The sequence below is a fragment of the Medicago sativa genome, chromosome 5, assembly GCF_051527215.1.
Source record: "Medicago sativa cultivar Bolivia chromosome 5, Bolivia_mono, whole genome shotgun sequence".
NCBI classification, from domain to species: Eukaryota; Viridiplantae; Streptophyta; class Magnoliopsida; order Fabales; family Fabaceae; genus Medicago; species Medicago sativa.
The window spans coordinates 7,686,982-7,699,836 of NC_140753.1; the positions used below are offsets into that span (position 1 = coordinate 7,686,982).

General features: G+C 34.8%; 1 protein-coding gene and 1 long non-coding RNA gene across 7 annotated transcripts; both read right to left on the reverse strand.

The window, feature by feature from the left end:
• Positions 1-1,281: 1,281 nt before the first annotated feature.
• LOC146919645 (uncharacterized) lies at positions 1,282-4,655 on the reverse strand. 6 transcript variants are annotated; one of them, XR_015011565.1, is made up of 7 exons: positions 4,263-4,655; positions 4,003-4,085; positions 3,827-3,871; positions 3,679-3,742; positions 3,200-3,224; positions 2,085-2,229; positions 1,282-1,792 (listed from the first exon to the last, which is right to left on the reverse strand). It is a non-coding gene; the product is annotated as an uncharacterized LOC146919645 (long non-coding RNA). The 6 variants fall into 6 exon arrangements; XR_015011566.1 differs by having other exon boundaries at positions 2,085-2,241; XR_015011567.1 differs by having other exon boundaries at positions 3,200-3,271.
• A 1,128-nt stretch (positions 4,656-5,783) lies between these two features.
• Positions 5,784-11,332, reverse strand: LOC146919646 (ADP-ribosylation factor-like protein 8a). Its single transcript, XM_085713068.1, has 6 exons — positions 11,212-11,332; positions 10,497-10,578; positions 10,370-10,402; positions 7,375-7,496; positions 6,342-6,503; positions 5,784-6,181 (listed from the first exon to the last, which is right to left on the reverse strand). The coding sequence occupies exons 1-6, from the start codon at positions 11,247-11,249 to the stop codon at positions 6,064-6,066; spliced, it is 555 nt and encodes a 184-aa protein (XP_085569194.1). The 5' UTR covers positions 11,250-11,332; the 3' UTR covers positions 5,784-6,063.
• Between the last annotated feature and the right edge of the window lie 1,523 nt (positions 11,333-12,855).

The following is a 12,855-nucleotide window of genomic DNA, read 5'->3' on the forward strand; positions in this document are numbered from 1 at the left end:
GGAAAGTTTGGTAAAATAACCATTCTCTTTCTTTTAATCATTGCATTTCTTAATATGTGTGTAAACACCTCAAACGACACTCATTTTGAAACGGAGGGAGTATAAATAAAAATCATATTACCATATAATTTACATATTCGATAAAAAAAAACATACTTGACAAAAAAAAAAACATAATTCACGTATGTTAGTAGTTATAATCACAGTCAATTGTTTATTATTCTCATGAATACAATTAATTGATTATACAAAAATACTTTTTTTTGGTAACGAAGAGGACATAGGCACAAGGGGTAGCAATCCCTAATCAAACCGATAAGCTAACAAAAAAGACTAAACTAAGCTTGAGCTGGACGTGACTCGTATTAAACCATACTAGTGATTACACCCGTGCAACGCACGGAGAGAAAATTAATTAAAAGTATATATGTTGTTTGTTATAGCCAATATCAAATTCAGTATATATTTAAAATCATATAAGTATTATTCCTCTAAAAATAATTATATAGATATTAACGGAAATACAATATAAAATGCTATCATTCATGCAACAAATAATTTTTTTATACCATATACTATATCATGTCGCTCCCCGTGTTTTTGAATGCATTACAAAGGCTACTTGACCCAAAAAAAAAAGTCTAATTAAATATTACCTTATAAAGAGTTATTAATTAATAGCATATACTATATCATGTCATCCCCTCATATTTTTGTCATGTGTCTCTAATTACATGTTTTTTAACCAAAAAGATTAAAAAAAACATCAATATTGGATTGGATGATTTTTCTTCCCATGTTTTTAAAAAAGTTTCTAGGTGAGGAAGAAGACAAAATAGGGAAAAGAAAGTGAAGGAAGAGAGAAAGGGGTTGGGTTTGAGATTTTGAGAGAAAAATTTGGATATGATAGAGAGAACTAACTACTAAGAGAGAATGCACTTTAACATTTTGAGAGGTTTGCCTATTTGAGGAAGTGGGTAAAAAAAATATTTATACCAGATAACATATTCTATAGCCCTCCGTGTATTTTAGGGTGAGGAATGAAATATTATTCTAAGGAATCAACAAATAATCGGTTGACAGATAATATTTTAAGGAATGTGATATTTTCCTATTGAATTAATGAAAATACATTATAAAAGGCTAACATTAATGCAACAAAGAAATTTTGTAACTCATATTTAATTTTTTATACTATAATATCCCCATATTTTTGAATGCATTACAAAGAGATAAACATGTTTAATTAATTAATACCATTATAAAGAGATATTATTCATATGAATGGGTAAAGAAAAAAATTATATCAGATAACATATCATAGAACTCCCGTATTTTTTTCCTCAAAAGCAAAAGGGATTTTAATTTAAATATTGTAGGTCTCAATAGCACAATCACAATAGAAGAATAGCACTTCTAAACCAATGAAGTAAAAACCCACCGTCATTATTATAGATATAATCTAAATATACACATCAAAACAAATGTTGTCCCGTGGTTCCCCCTTCTTTGAACTGATTTGTAGAGCACTAAAAAATATTGTAAGGTTAAGGTTTCAATTAATTCCTCTTCTCTGTAACCGGCCCACCATAAATCAATTGCATGTGTCTTCCGAGCAAATATAGTAGAACTCAGTTAAAATTACTTGAAAGGGAAGGATGAAACTTTATACGAATATTGGACCTTCATAAGGCAAACAAATCATGAACATAGTTGAATTTACACACTTTCCTCTAGCTAAAATTGGGCAGTTGTCCGTGCTGCAACATGAACCCAATAATAAGGCTCTTCACTTCAAAAAAGAAGCAAAAGTAACAACAATTAAGTTTTGTTTTGCCTTCTAAATATAGTTAAGGAATAAGTAAATGGAAATATAAAATAAAGGGATAACAACTCAACATTATTAGATATTTATCATCAGCTTCCATTGGCATTTTCTCAAGTGTCAATGCAAATTCTTCCTAATGTGTTTGCACACAATGAAACTGAATTGAATTGATGCTAATGGTATATGACGAAACAATTTGGATTTGAATTTTGAAAATGTGAAAGAGGGGGAAGAGTCGATTGGCTAGGTATAATACCTGTAGTATTCATAAGATATCTTATAACAAAAACAGCAGCACACAATGATCAAGGCAACTTTTTCGGCGACACGGTTGCGGTGTCAAGACTTTCATGCAGTGAAGGCTCTATCCATCTCAAACCAATCACATTCAACATCCAACACTGAGTTGATACCTCAAATTACCACAATAAAAATAATTTAGTTACAAAAGGAGCTAAACGGGTACTCGAAAGCAAGCAAAAGCATATGTAGACATCAAATTTTACAACATTATATAAAACAACAAAATATTTCTTTATAAGGGATCCAGGTAGCAAGCTTTGATGTAATTTAATGTAAAGAACATTCCTATCTTTCAAGTCTGGCCTTCAACAAAATAGGATGTCAAGAAAAAAATAACAATAATTGTGTGCATGGAATGAACTATCCATGATGGTTGTGTGAAAAAAAGATGTAATTGATAGCAAAGTTATTGTCTCATTTACTAATTGTTATTGCATTAAATTAAATATAATTCTCTTCACAAAGAGATGACTCTGCATCTTCAATGCTACAATTTCCATCTGTTTTATTTTCACCAACAAAGGTGAAAATTATCAGCCACAAATAGATAGATGAGAAAACATTTTGGCGTGAATTGGAATTTGAAAGCTTAATTGAAAAAAAAGAATATTGCAGATGGAATGGGACTGGTCATATGTACAACAAAACATATTTGTTTAGGGGACCGACAAAGCATCTTGGGTTTTACTTTGAAAATAAGAACCGAATATTGCAGATGGGATTAAAAACCCTGTTAATTATTTTATTTTATTTTTGTAGAAAGAGGGTTCTTTTTAAAAAAATTTATGCTATAAGTGGCATAAAAAAAAGCATCTTTCAGAAAGTCTATTCCTAAGACATCTAAATTATGAAAAGAAGTATGCATAACTTCCTACCCCCAATTAATCATGTTAAGTTTTTGTCTTAACTTCACATTTGGATGCACTAAAATGTAAGTTCCAAACAAAACTATTAAATCATATTTAAGCAAAAGTGATAGCAAAATGATTTTTTAAAAAGAATCTAAACTAAGTTAGAATAGAGCCCAAAATAAAATAGAAGTATCACTATTGATTAGAGGAAAAATACCTTTGGTTGGATTGGTGTCAACTACCTGAAAAGTAGAAAGCAACATAGCATCAATGGGATTGGTAGCAGAATCTAATCAAACAAATAAAGAACCCATGAAAGCTTAATCATCACTATAATCGTCTTGAATCATCATTACAACAACAGAAAGTTAATAAATTAGAGAATGTCATCAATTCAAATTCAAATTGCTACTGTTATTATGTTTTTTGATTTGTATGGGAACCAACCAATCTATTTCCAATAATGGTTATAGGAAAAAAATTAAGTCAAAATGAAATAACTTATAAGCAAATAATATGCTCTCTGTCTTATAGGTTTAATTAATTCCTGCAAAAAAATATTCATCAAATGCAATTATGTATAAAAGTGAATCTAGTAGGAATCAATGGAAGGAACAACAAATACAAAGACTAACACATATACACTGATCCTGATATGCTTAAGTTTAGAATCATTAAAAAACTTCAATATTTTACCTTATTTAGTATATCGAGTATAGAATATTAGCTACCAGGTTGGTTCAATTCAGCAAGCAGAAATCTACATCACCTACCAAAAATTAATATTGAAAAAAAAATGAAATAAAATTATAAACATGTAGAACAGAGGATTAGAGCTTCCAACCTTGCCTTATATGGAGCCCGTTGATGGTGTTGCTAAGTTCCAGAACTACAACAACAACAATGATTATAATTACAAACTTGTATTAGCACTACAATGAATCAAATAAAAAAATTCAAAAACTCCGGTAACAAATGAAAACAAAGCAAGATTAGTGGCCAACAGATATACTCTTGAACCTGCAATTATAATCTTGCCAGAGAAATGCATGTCTTGCCATGCTCTTAGAGATCACCCAAATTCAAGACCGAACCAAATGTCCCTGAAACCATAAGTTTGAAATTGGAAAGGATGAATATTAGGAAACAAAAGATGGAAGGATGAAAGGAGTGCTTTGAAGATGGACTATTGAATTGAGTTTGTAAAGAAGAAGAAGAAGAAGAAGAAGAAGAAGAAGAAAAAGAAAGTAGAGAAGAGAGAGGGAGGGTGGAAGCTGTACATTTGAAATTTGAATTTTGAATAGGAGAAGAAATGGGTAGGGTTTTGTGATAAGAAAGGGAGAAATTCTGCAAACAACAGAGTGAGACATGGACTGCTCATAAAAAAAGATGCTTAAAGCTGTAAAGGGGAGAGCGATGGTTTGTGAAGAGAGAAGTGTATTGTGAACAGTGATTGATTACTGGATGGGTTGACATGTGTCCTGGTGTGTGTTGGGCCTTCTTGAGAACAGCCCATGAGAAAAAATCGTTGTCATTTGGTGCTGCCACGTGTTTAGTTAAAAACGGCAAAAAACAGGTACAATTGAGAAGTGATGTTTATTAGGTGGAATGCTTGCAGAAGTGACACTTGTCAAAATATATCTAAAATGAGATCTGTAATAGTCTAATATTAAGATTGACATCCAACGAACAGTTTAAATTTACTAAAGCATTTGCACATTGATTTTGCTTCCGGGTAAGATTGACACATCTTCATCTTCCAACCCAATTCATGCAATCGCCGAATTTTCCTCCCCATAGAGTGCCCTATAAATATAATAGCTTCCCTATCTTGATCACCTGACCGAACACTAAGGAATCAACATGCAATTCAACTGATGTAAAACCCGAAAATCTAGCAGAACTCAAACCTTCTTCTACCTACCCTCCACCCCCACTCACACACGCACACACCACCCCCCACAACTCTGCCAAGCACCTAAATTACTCACCATCACTTCCTCTGATAATACGTCCTCTCTTCCCCTCCTTACAAGCACCATCCGTATTTAACTTGCTCCACCCTCAATCACTTTGGATGTTGACATTGATTGATAATCCTGAAATATGGTGTCCAGGCTAAAACTCGGGAAGCACTTGGGTTACATAATGTCACCGTGACATTAAATCTGGGCCACACAACACACATTGCCACACAACATCTGGGCCACACAACACATACAACACATCTGGGCCACACAACACAACACATTTGTGTGACCCAGATTTAATGTCACGGTGACATTATGTCACCCAAGTATTTTCCCACTCTTATCATATAATTCCTTTATTACGCCAAGTCCACAGTCACGATTACACGTTGTTGTCCAATAATCCTTCCAACAAGTGTTAATATTCCAACCAAAATCAGATTTAAAGTTAATTTTTATCCATTGCTACAGATCTGTGCCATTAAAAAACTGTCCTCTTTTTATTTATTCTTTTGAGAGGTAAGAAAAACAGGTATCAAATGAATTGTAGTTAATTGTACGAAACTCTTTACTCACCAACAATATATGTGTGTATCAATTAAATCTATTTTAAATATGAATTTATTTTCTAATCAAGGTGGCTATTAAATGATTATTTTTTGTTTAAATTTTTTTTTTGAAAAAATAAATAAATAAATAAAACTTTCCTTTTGCCTACAACCTGGGATAAAGGGGGAAATGACAGACAAGCTAAATAATGCGTGTTCGGCTGACTGGTGGGATTAATTTAAGGCCACACATTGCTGGTCATTTGAAAGAAACAGGTATCAATTTACAATGACAAAACCATCAATTCCTCTCACAAAAGAAATTCTGTGAACTTTTAATGATATAGCTACACCGATAATACACAATAAAATTTACTCAAAGTAACCCTTGACATGTATTTTATCCCGTTTAATTCCCAATCATACAAGACTAATCATTACTAAGCACCTCAGGAAAGGGAAAGGATAAACCAATCTCAGAGTTAGACATGCAAATGCCACTACTAAATCCAGAATTGAGTCCCCACAAAATTACATCAAAGTTCAAAGCACAAAGCAGTTTCTTAGCTCTTTGATTTGGAATGCTTCACAAGCCAGTCAATAACAGAGTCGATGTTGGTTGAGTTTTTGCACGAGATCATGAAGCAACAAACTTCTCTATCAGTAATTGATTTCAGATCCCTGCACCACCAGAGAGCACTTAGAACCAAACAGATAAAAAAGAATACAAAATTGAAGGAGGAAATAATAATCAAATGCTAATTTTATTCATTAACTTCCTAGGACCACTTTAATCCGTTATTGCTCTTAACAGCCAGAATAAAAGGGACGCGTATCTTACATTTGGTCGGTCAAAGCTTGTTTAGACAGAGCCCCTGCCTTGTCAATCTTGTTTCCCAACACCAATAAAGGGATACCACTCAATGATGGCTTGCTCAGCAAATCATGAAGTTCACTTCTTGATATGCTAAGGTTATCTGGATCAGCAGCATCAACAACATAACTGCAGGAAAGATCAGATTAAGAAAATTGCCAAGTTTCACGAATTCAGATAATGATTACCAGCTAAAGAGAAAAAATGCATCGATGAATAGATATTTGAGCATATGATCCAAAAGACAAATACAATAGATCTAAGAGGCAGAGAATCCTTGGCAGCATCCCAATTTTCAACAGAAAAAAGGTGAAATTTGCTTTGAAGTGAACTAAAACCAATCAAGACTTTTCAGAATTGAGCGGCAACAAAGCACAGAGTGAAAGTTTTAACTGCTTAAACTTTGAACCACATGTTGTGAGATAATCAAGTTCGCGCACAAAGTTTCAAGAAGCTATATACTCACTCCTTGCCCGACAAAGACAACGCTCAAAGAAGGCATTAACGAAATCGATTTGTACAGGCAAATTTCTCTACGCTTTTTCATATAGGCAAAGTATTTTTCAACATATAAAAACACCAGGAAAGGCTCTTTACTCAGCAGGCACCTAAAAAACCAGTAGTTGAGCATAACTATGTTCGGGTTCATGCATAAAAAAGAATAACTCAACAATTGGTTGTAAATAAACAAGGTAAAATCTGGTAGTGATGGAACCCCAACAAAAACTAAAATAAACAACTGCACAGTTCAATCAGCAAGAATAATATTAAGGCTTTAGGCACCACCTCAGTCGATTGCTAGGCAATATATCAAACACGTAGACAACATTTTACACATATAAGCTGATTATAAACACAAGTAAGAACATAAATTTATCAGTTAAATCTGCATCAATAAACGTATCATTGTACGCATATACCAATGCTCCTATGGGAAACACACACACACACACAGAGACAGACATCTTTAAAGCCAGAAGATAAGAAGTTTGTTTCATACACAATAGCGGAAACCGCACGACAGTAACGTTCCCACATGCTACGGAACCTAGGTTGCCCCCCAAGATCCCATAACTTTATTGTAACATTGCCTTTTGTTACTTTCCTCATATTGAATCCCACCTGCAATCAGATAAGAACAGATTGATCAGAAATATTGCCCTTGAGAGATAGAAAACTTCATAAATCAAACTGTTACAAACCCAAGTGAATAATAAAAATTAGGATGAAAACAAATAGCAAATTAAGAAGAAACTTCTGTACTATTGATTGAAGTGACAAAGTCAATATGTACTTCAAAGGGAAAATTTCCTTATTACACAGCAGAACTACTTTCTGTATTTTTTTTAACGGGATCCGTTTCTGTTCTCGAATCCTACTTAGATCCTAATCTATACAGTACCATCTTGCAACTATGACTTTGTACCTTAATTAATCAAACTGATCCTTCTAACTGCTAAAAAAACTGCTTAAGTAGTTAATTGTTATCAATCACGGACTGCAGAAAATGGTGGTTTGTTGAAAAAGAATGTCAGCGCTGCTATACCCATTATTTGACAATAGTACCAAATATCATATTGTGGAACAATAGCAATTGATTCAAACACCGCTATGATACATTGCTATAGCACCGCCATAACCGTTATTTAACACTGAACTACCGTTCCTCCCATCTGTATCAAATAATTGAACTCCTTCCAGCAACCTCTACCTTCTTGTATGCACCTTCAAAACCTTCCCCCTTCTGACTGCTGCCACTGCCTGTCACTAACATTAACCCTGTAGAATATCTACACCGAAACCTGGTCTATTATAATCAGATCAGACCAAAACCTGTTCTATTATAATCAGATCAGACCATCATCTATACTGACAAATCTAGCAGCCAATGCAGTGCAGAATGTGGTGCTTCCTCTTGATGTCAGTAGATAACACTGCTCCCACCTCCTGGTGCCCCAAGACCTTCCTCAGATAAAATACATGCAATAAGGTGAATTTGATGCTGCTCAGGTAGCTACAGTTTGAATGCAACAGAACCTATTTGTTTGATAACCTGATAAGGCCCATAACATCATGCTACATATTTGGGGAGCACCTGCCACTCGTATGTCCTATCCCTTGTATACACAATGGACAATGGCCTTGGATGCTAGCAGGTTTCGTATGCTGGTCTGGATAGTGCTTCATAAGCTCTTGTTACCCTGCCAAATGATGTTTAAGTTGATGTAAACCTTCATTTCTGTATATCAAGTCTCATGCAACCACAAACTTCTGCAGGTGTGCAACCACATAAACCACCTTGAATGGTGTACAACCTGCTGTCCCGTGAAAATTGGTATTATACAGACACTCTGCCCAAGTAAGGAAAAAATTTCAAACCCTTTGCTGCTCTGAAGTGAAATATAGCAAATGTGTCTCCAATGTCTGATTCAACAGTCCTGCCTGCTCATCAGAGTCAATGCAGTTCCCTGTATGTATTGAAAATCTCTCCTGCCAGAATTTGCTCATGCTCATGAACGTAGTGCTCCGTCAGTTATAACGATAGAAATAGGATCCCAAGTAACCTAACTAATTCTCACGCAAAAATATATGCCACAACTCTTTCCAAATAGGAGCATTTTAATGCAATGAAACAGCAATACTTAACCTGTAAACAACCAGTCAACCACCAGTATGGTATCATATCGTTGGACCTCAACAACCTTAATGAAGTCCAAACTGAGATCTTTGCAAATAGCTTTAGGAATAGGAAGAGGTAGCAAGCTTGCAGGAGACGCATCTTTATACTTAATGCACTGACGAGTATGGCAGCTAGCACAGTAATTAGTAATGGCTCCTTTCACCCCTAACCACTGCACCAAATGTGCCAACCATTTGTAGTTCCTATAAACTGATGTGTTCAAAAATGGGATTTGGGAATCCAAGCACAAGAGGCTGTTAGCACCATCCTACCCTTGTAGTGCAAGTTCCCCTACTCATTAGTATAGCGGAAATGAGAATTAGGGTCCTTCTGGAAGTCATCCAGAGTTTTTCTCAAGGTCTTATCTTCCTGAACTCCTCAGTCAACCAATCAGTGATACTGGATATAAGATCAAGAGATGGTCTGCATCTCCTTAACCTCTTCCCTATTTAATAGTCAATCTACCACCTTGTTAGAGGTGAGCAATTCCACTTTTTTAGCCAAAACCTAGCTTCACCATTGCCGCTCAGAGATCCCTGACCATTCCCATTCCCCTCCATCTGCCATCCTTGTCCTCAAGTGGCAATTGATCCATCCTTAAGAGTTGCCGATGGTTTCATCATGATCTTCCAAAACCAGCCCAATTTTTTCCTTCTAATGTGCCATAAGCTGCTTGAAGCTAATATTCTACCGTTGGTCGTCATACTCCATCAAAAGTCTGCCAAGTGTTAATCCGGTGTTATGCTGTTAGCCACCTCTGCGACACTGACTACTTCCATTGATGGTTCAAGTGCATCAATTAGTGCCTCCATGTTATCCAGTGTCTTCAGCTCAGGAAAACTGAACCACTAATTGTGAAGCCGAGGGAGTAATAAAAATTGGATGAAGGTAGATAGCAAATGAAGAAATTCCTTTGCATTATTCATTGAAGAGACAAGTTCAAGACAACCAACTGAGGGAGATTTCCCTTGTTACACAGCAGGAACGTTTCATTATTATTTTCTCTTGCAGCCCTTTTTGTCCTTCCTGATTCCTATTTATCGTATAGCTTATTATCCTGTCACTTAGAACTGTACCCTAATGAATCCTTCTAATCATCCTAAGTCCTGACAACCACAATAACAAACTTTTTTCTAAAAACACCCACGTATGTATTAACTATCTGGATTCCTTTCCACTACTCTTACTTCTCGTATACACACCTTCAAATCCTTCCCTCCTTACTACTGCCCCATTTGCTAATACCCTAACAGACTAACACAAACAAATAGAATAGGAAGCAATAACTAAAAGCATTTCGTGAAGCATAACTTACTGTAGGAATCATGTCCTCGCTGTATCCACCGGTCTAAAAGCAATATAAATAAATTCAGTTAGTAAAGCAGACTCAAAGTATAAATTAAACAAAAAGAATAGAAAATCAATATGATTATTGTACTTACAGCAACAACATTTACAAGGGAAGTCTTTCCAGCATTCTGAAGCCCTATAAGAGATAACTCCATCTCCTGCTTGAAGAAAAGGCTGCAATCACATCAAATTTAAAACCTAATAAGCTCATGCATTTTGAAGAAAGTGATCCACTTAGCACAGGGCATGCATATAGGCATAATCATAAATATAAAATTCAACTTCCAAAGACAACCTAAAACTGAAATTAAGTGCTTTGTGAAAAGGGAAAGCAGATTAATGCAATCAAAGGCTTTTTATGAAGAAAAAAATGATTTTTATCCCTAAGGGTGCACTTGGAAGAGCTTATTTAGGCTTAATTATGACATTAGCACTTAAATAAGTGCTTTTGAGATGTTCTCAGCTTATTTCAATATGTTCGCAGTGATAGCTTATCAAAACAACTTATGACCTACATAAATACAGTTTGACCGCATTCCCTCTTTGATTATAGAAATGGTTTATACATAAACAATTAAATAAGCCCTTAATTAAGCTGATTACCCAAACTCACCCTAATACGTCCACACTGCTAATATCAAAGTTTCGGATAATTGAATTGAAAACCAATTGATTTACAAATCATATCAAAGGTGTAAACGAAATCATGAAAGTCACCAAATTATTACAAACAAATTCACGAAAACAAAACGACCAGAACCTATTCAACAAAAAATAAACAATGACGATTGAACAAAAAAATCGTACCTGCGTAACCAGTTCAGAAAAGCTTCCCACAATCCCATTGTTTTTTCTCAAACTAAATTATTCTGATTACGATTATTGATTAAAATTAAAATTAAAAATAAAGTAAAAATTCAGATCTACGATTTCTCTCTTCGAAAAAACGAGAGAGAGAAAAAGAGAGAGAGATTTTCACACAAATTTCCTTCCTATCCTTCTTCCCTCGCTTTGCACTCTATTATCGCACTCATATATATCAATCAAATCAAATACAGTACGAAACTTTTATTTTTTTAGGCTAAAGGGTACTTTTCCCCCCTAACTTTCAAAATGTTGCGATTTTGGCCCCCCATGTATGAAAACCACAATTTTGGCCCCCTAACTTTGAAAACTGCTGAGAAGGCGACACGTGTCCAAAAAAAGGGAATATTTCGAAAAGATAAGGGGCCAAAATCGCAACATTTTTAAAAGATAAGGGTTAAAAAAACATATTTCCCTTATGTTAGGGGGTTAAAAGAGCATATTTTCCTAAACATAGGGGGCCAAAATTGTGGTTTTCATACATGGGGGGCCAAAATCGCAACATTTTGAAAGTTAGGGGGAAAAGTACCCTTTAGCCATTTTTTTAATTAGGTTTTTGGAGTTTACTTAAGATCCAACGGTTGTGAATATTCTAGTGGATCGTATCCATCCGTTAATTGTGGTGGGACCCATAAACACGAGACCATACTGGCTCTCTCGTTATCTTTATTTAGAGGACCTGTAGTGCTTTGCCACGAATGGTGATTGCGGGACCAAATTTAATATGTGGAGTGTTTTGATACTCGAGGTTATTGAGCGTGGATGACACGGACGGGTGGGAATTGAATGGTTCGATTATGAAGGCTGTGGATGCTGAGTGTGTAGTTCACGTTGTATGTGAAAACGTGACCGACAAGTAAATATAAAAATGTCTAAAGTTATCAATTATCATCATAACCAATCAAAAAGGCAGGTTGCAATCATGCCAAGTGTGAGCTGGATTATGGTTCAAACCATAGTTGTCAAAGCGGAAATGCGGCGCGGCGCGGCCACCCCAAAAATTGACGCGGCGCGGGATGCGGGAGCGAAGCGGGCGATATTTGATGACGCGGACATTAATATATTTAATATTAAAATACTATAATGTTAGAAAAAAAATACTAAAACACCTTAAACATCACTCAAAATTCATGAAAATACTAAAATACCATATATTACTACTATTATTTTATTGCTCAAGTAGTGGTCTATTAGTTTTTATAACCATTATTGATCTATTATTAATAAATAATACAACATTCATAATGTTAAATTAAAAAACTAATTAATTTACGAAATATGTCTGAAAATATTCATAATGTTAAATAATATCTAATGTTAATACCATTGTGTACATTTTGTTTATAAAATAAAGATCAAAAAAGAAGAATGCATGGGTGTATTTAGATAAAAAACTGAAATGAAAATGAAAAAAAATAAGACCCAATAGGCCCAGCCCAATAAGATACTATGAAAGTGGGTCATATTATTATACAACCCTAGTTTTTTATGCAGCCGCCAGCCACCTTCTTCATTTGTCTTTCTTCCCTTCCACCATTTTGTCTTCTTCATCTATCTTTCTTCCTTTTCTTCATCTATTTTTTTGCT

What these genes read in the sequence shown, in the direction of transcription:
- LOC146919646 (XM_085713068.1), bottom strand. Translation starts at nt 11,249, where the DNA reads ATGGGATTGTGGGAAGCTTTTCTGAACTGGTTACGCAG. An exon ending in GCGAGGACATGATTCCTACA is followed by an intron (nt 7,497 to 10,369) that starts GTAAGTTATGCT and finishes ATCTGATTGCAG; the next exon opens with GTGGGATTCAATATGAGGAA. An exon ending in CAAGCTTTGACCGACCAAAT is followed by an intron (nt 6,182 to 6,341) that starts GTAAGATACGCG and finishes CTGGTGGTGCAG; the next exon opens with GGATCTGAAATCAATTACTG.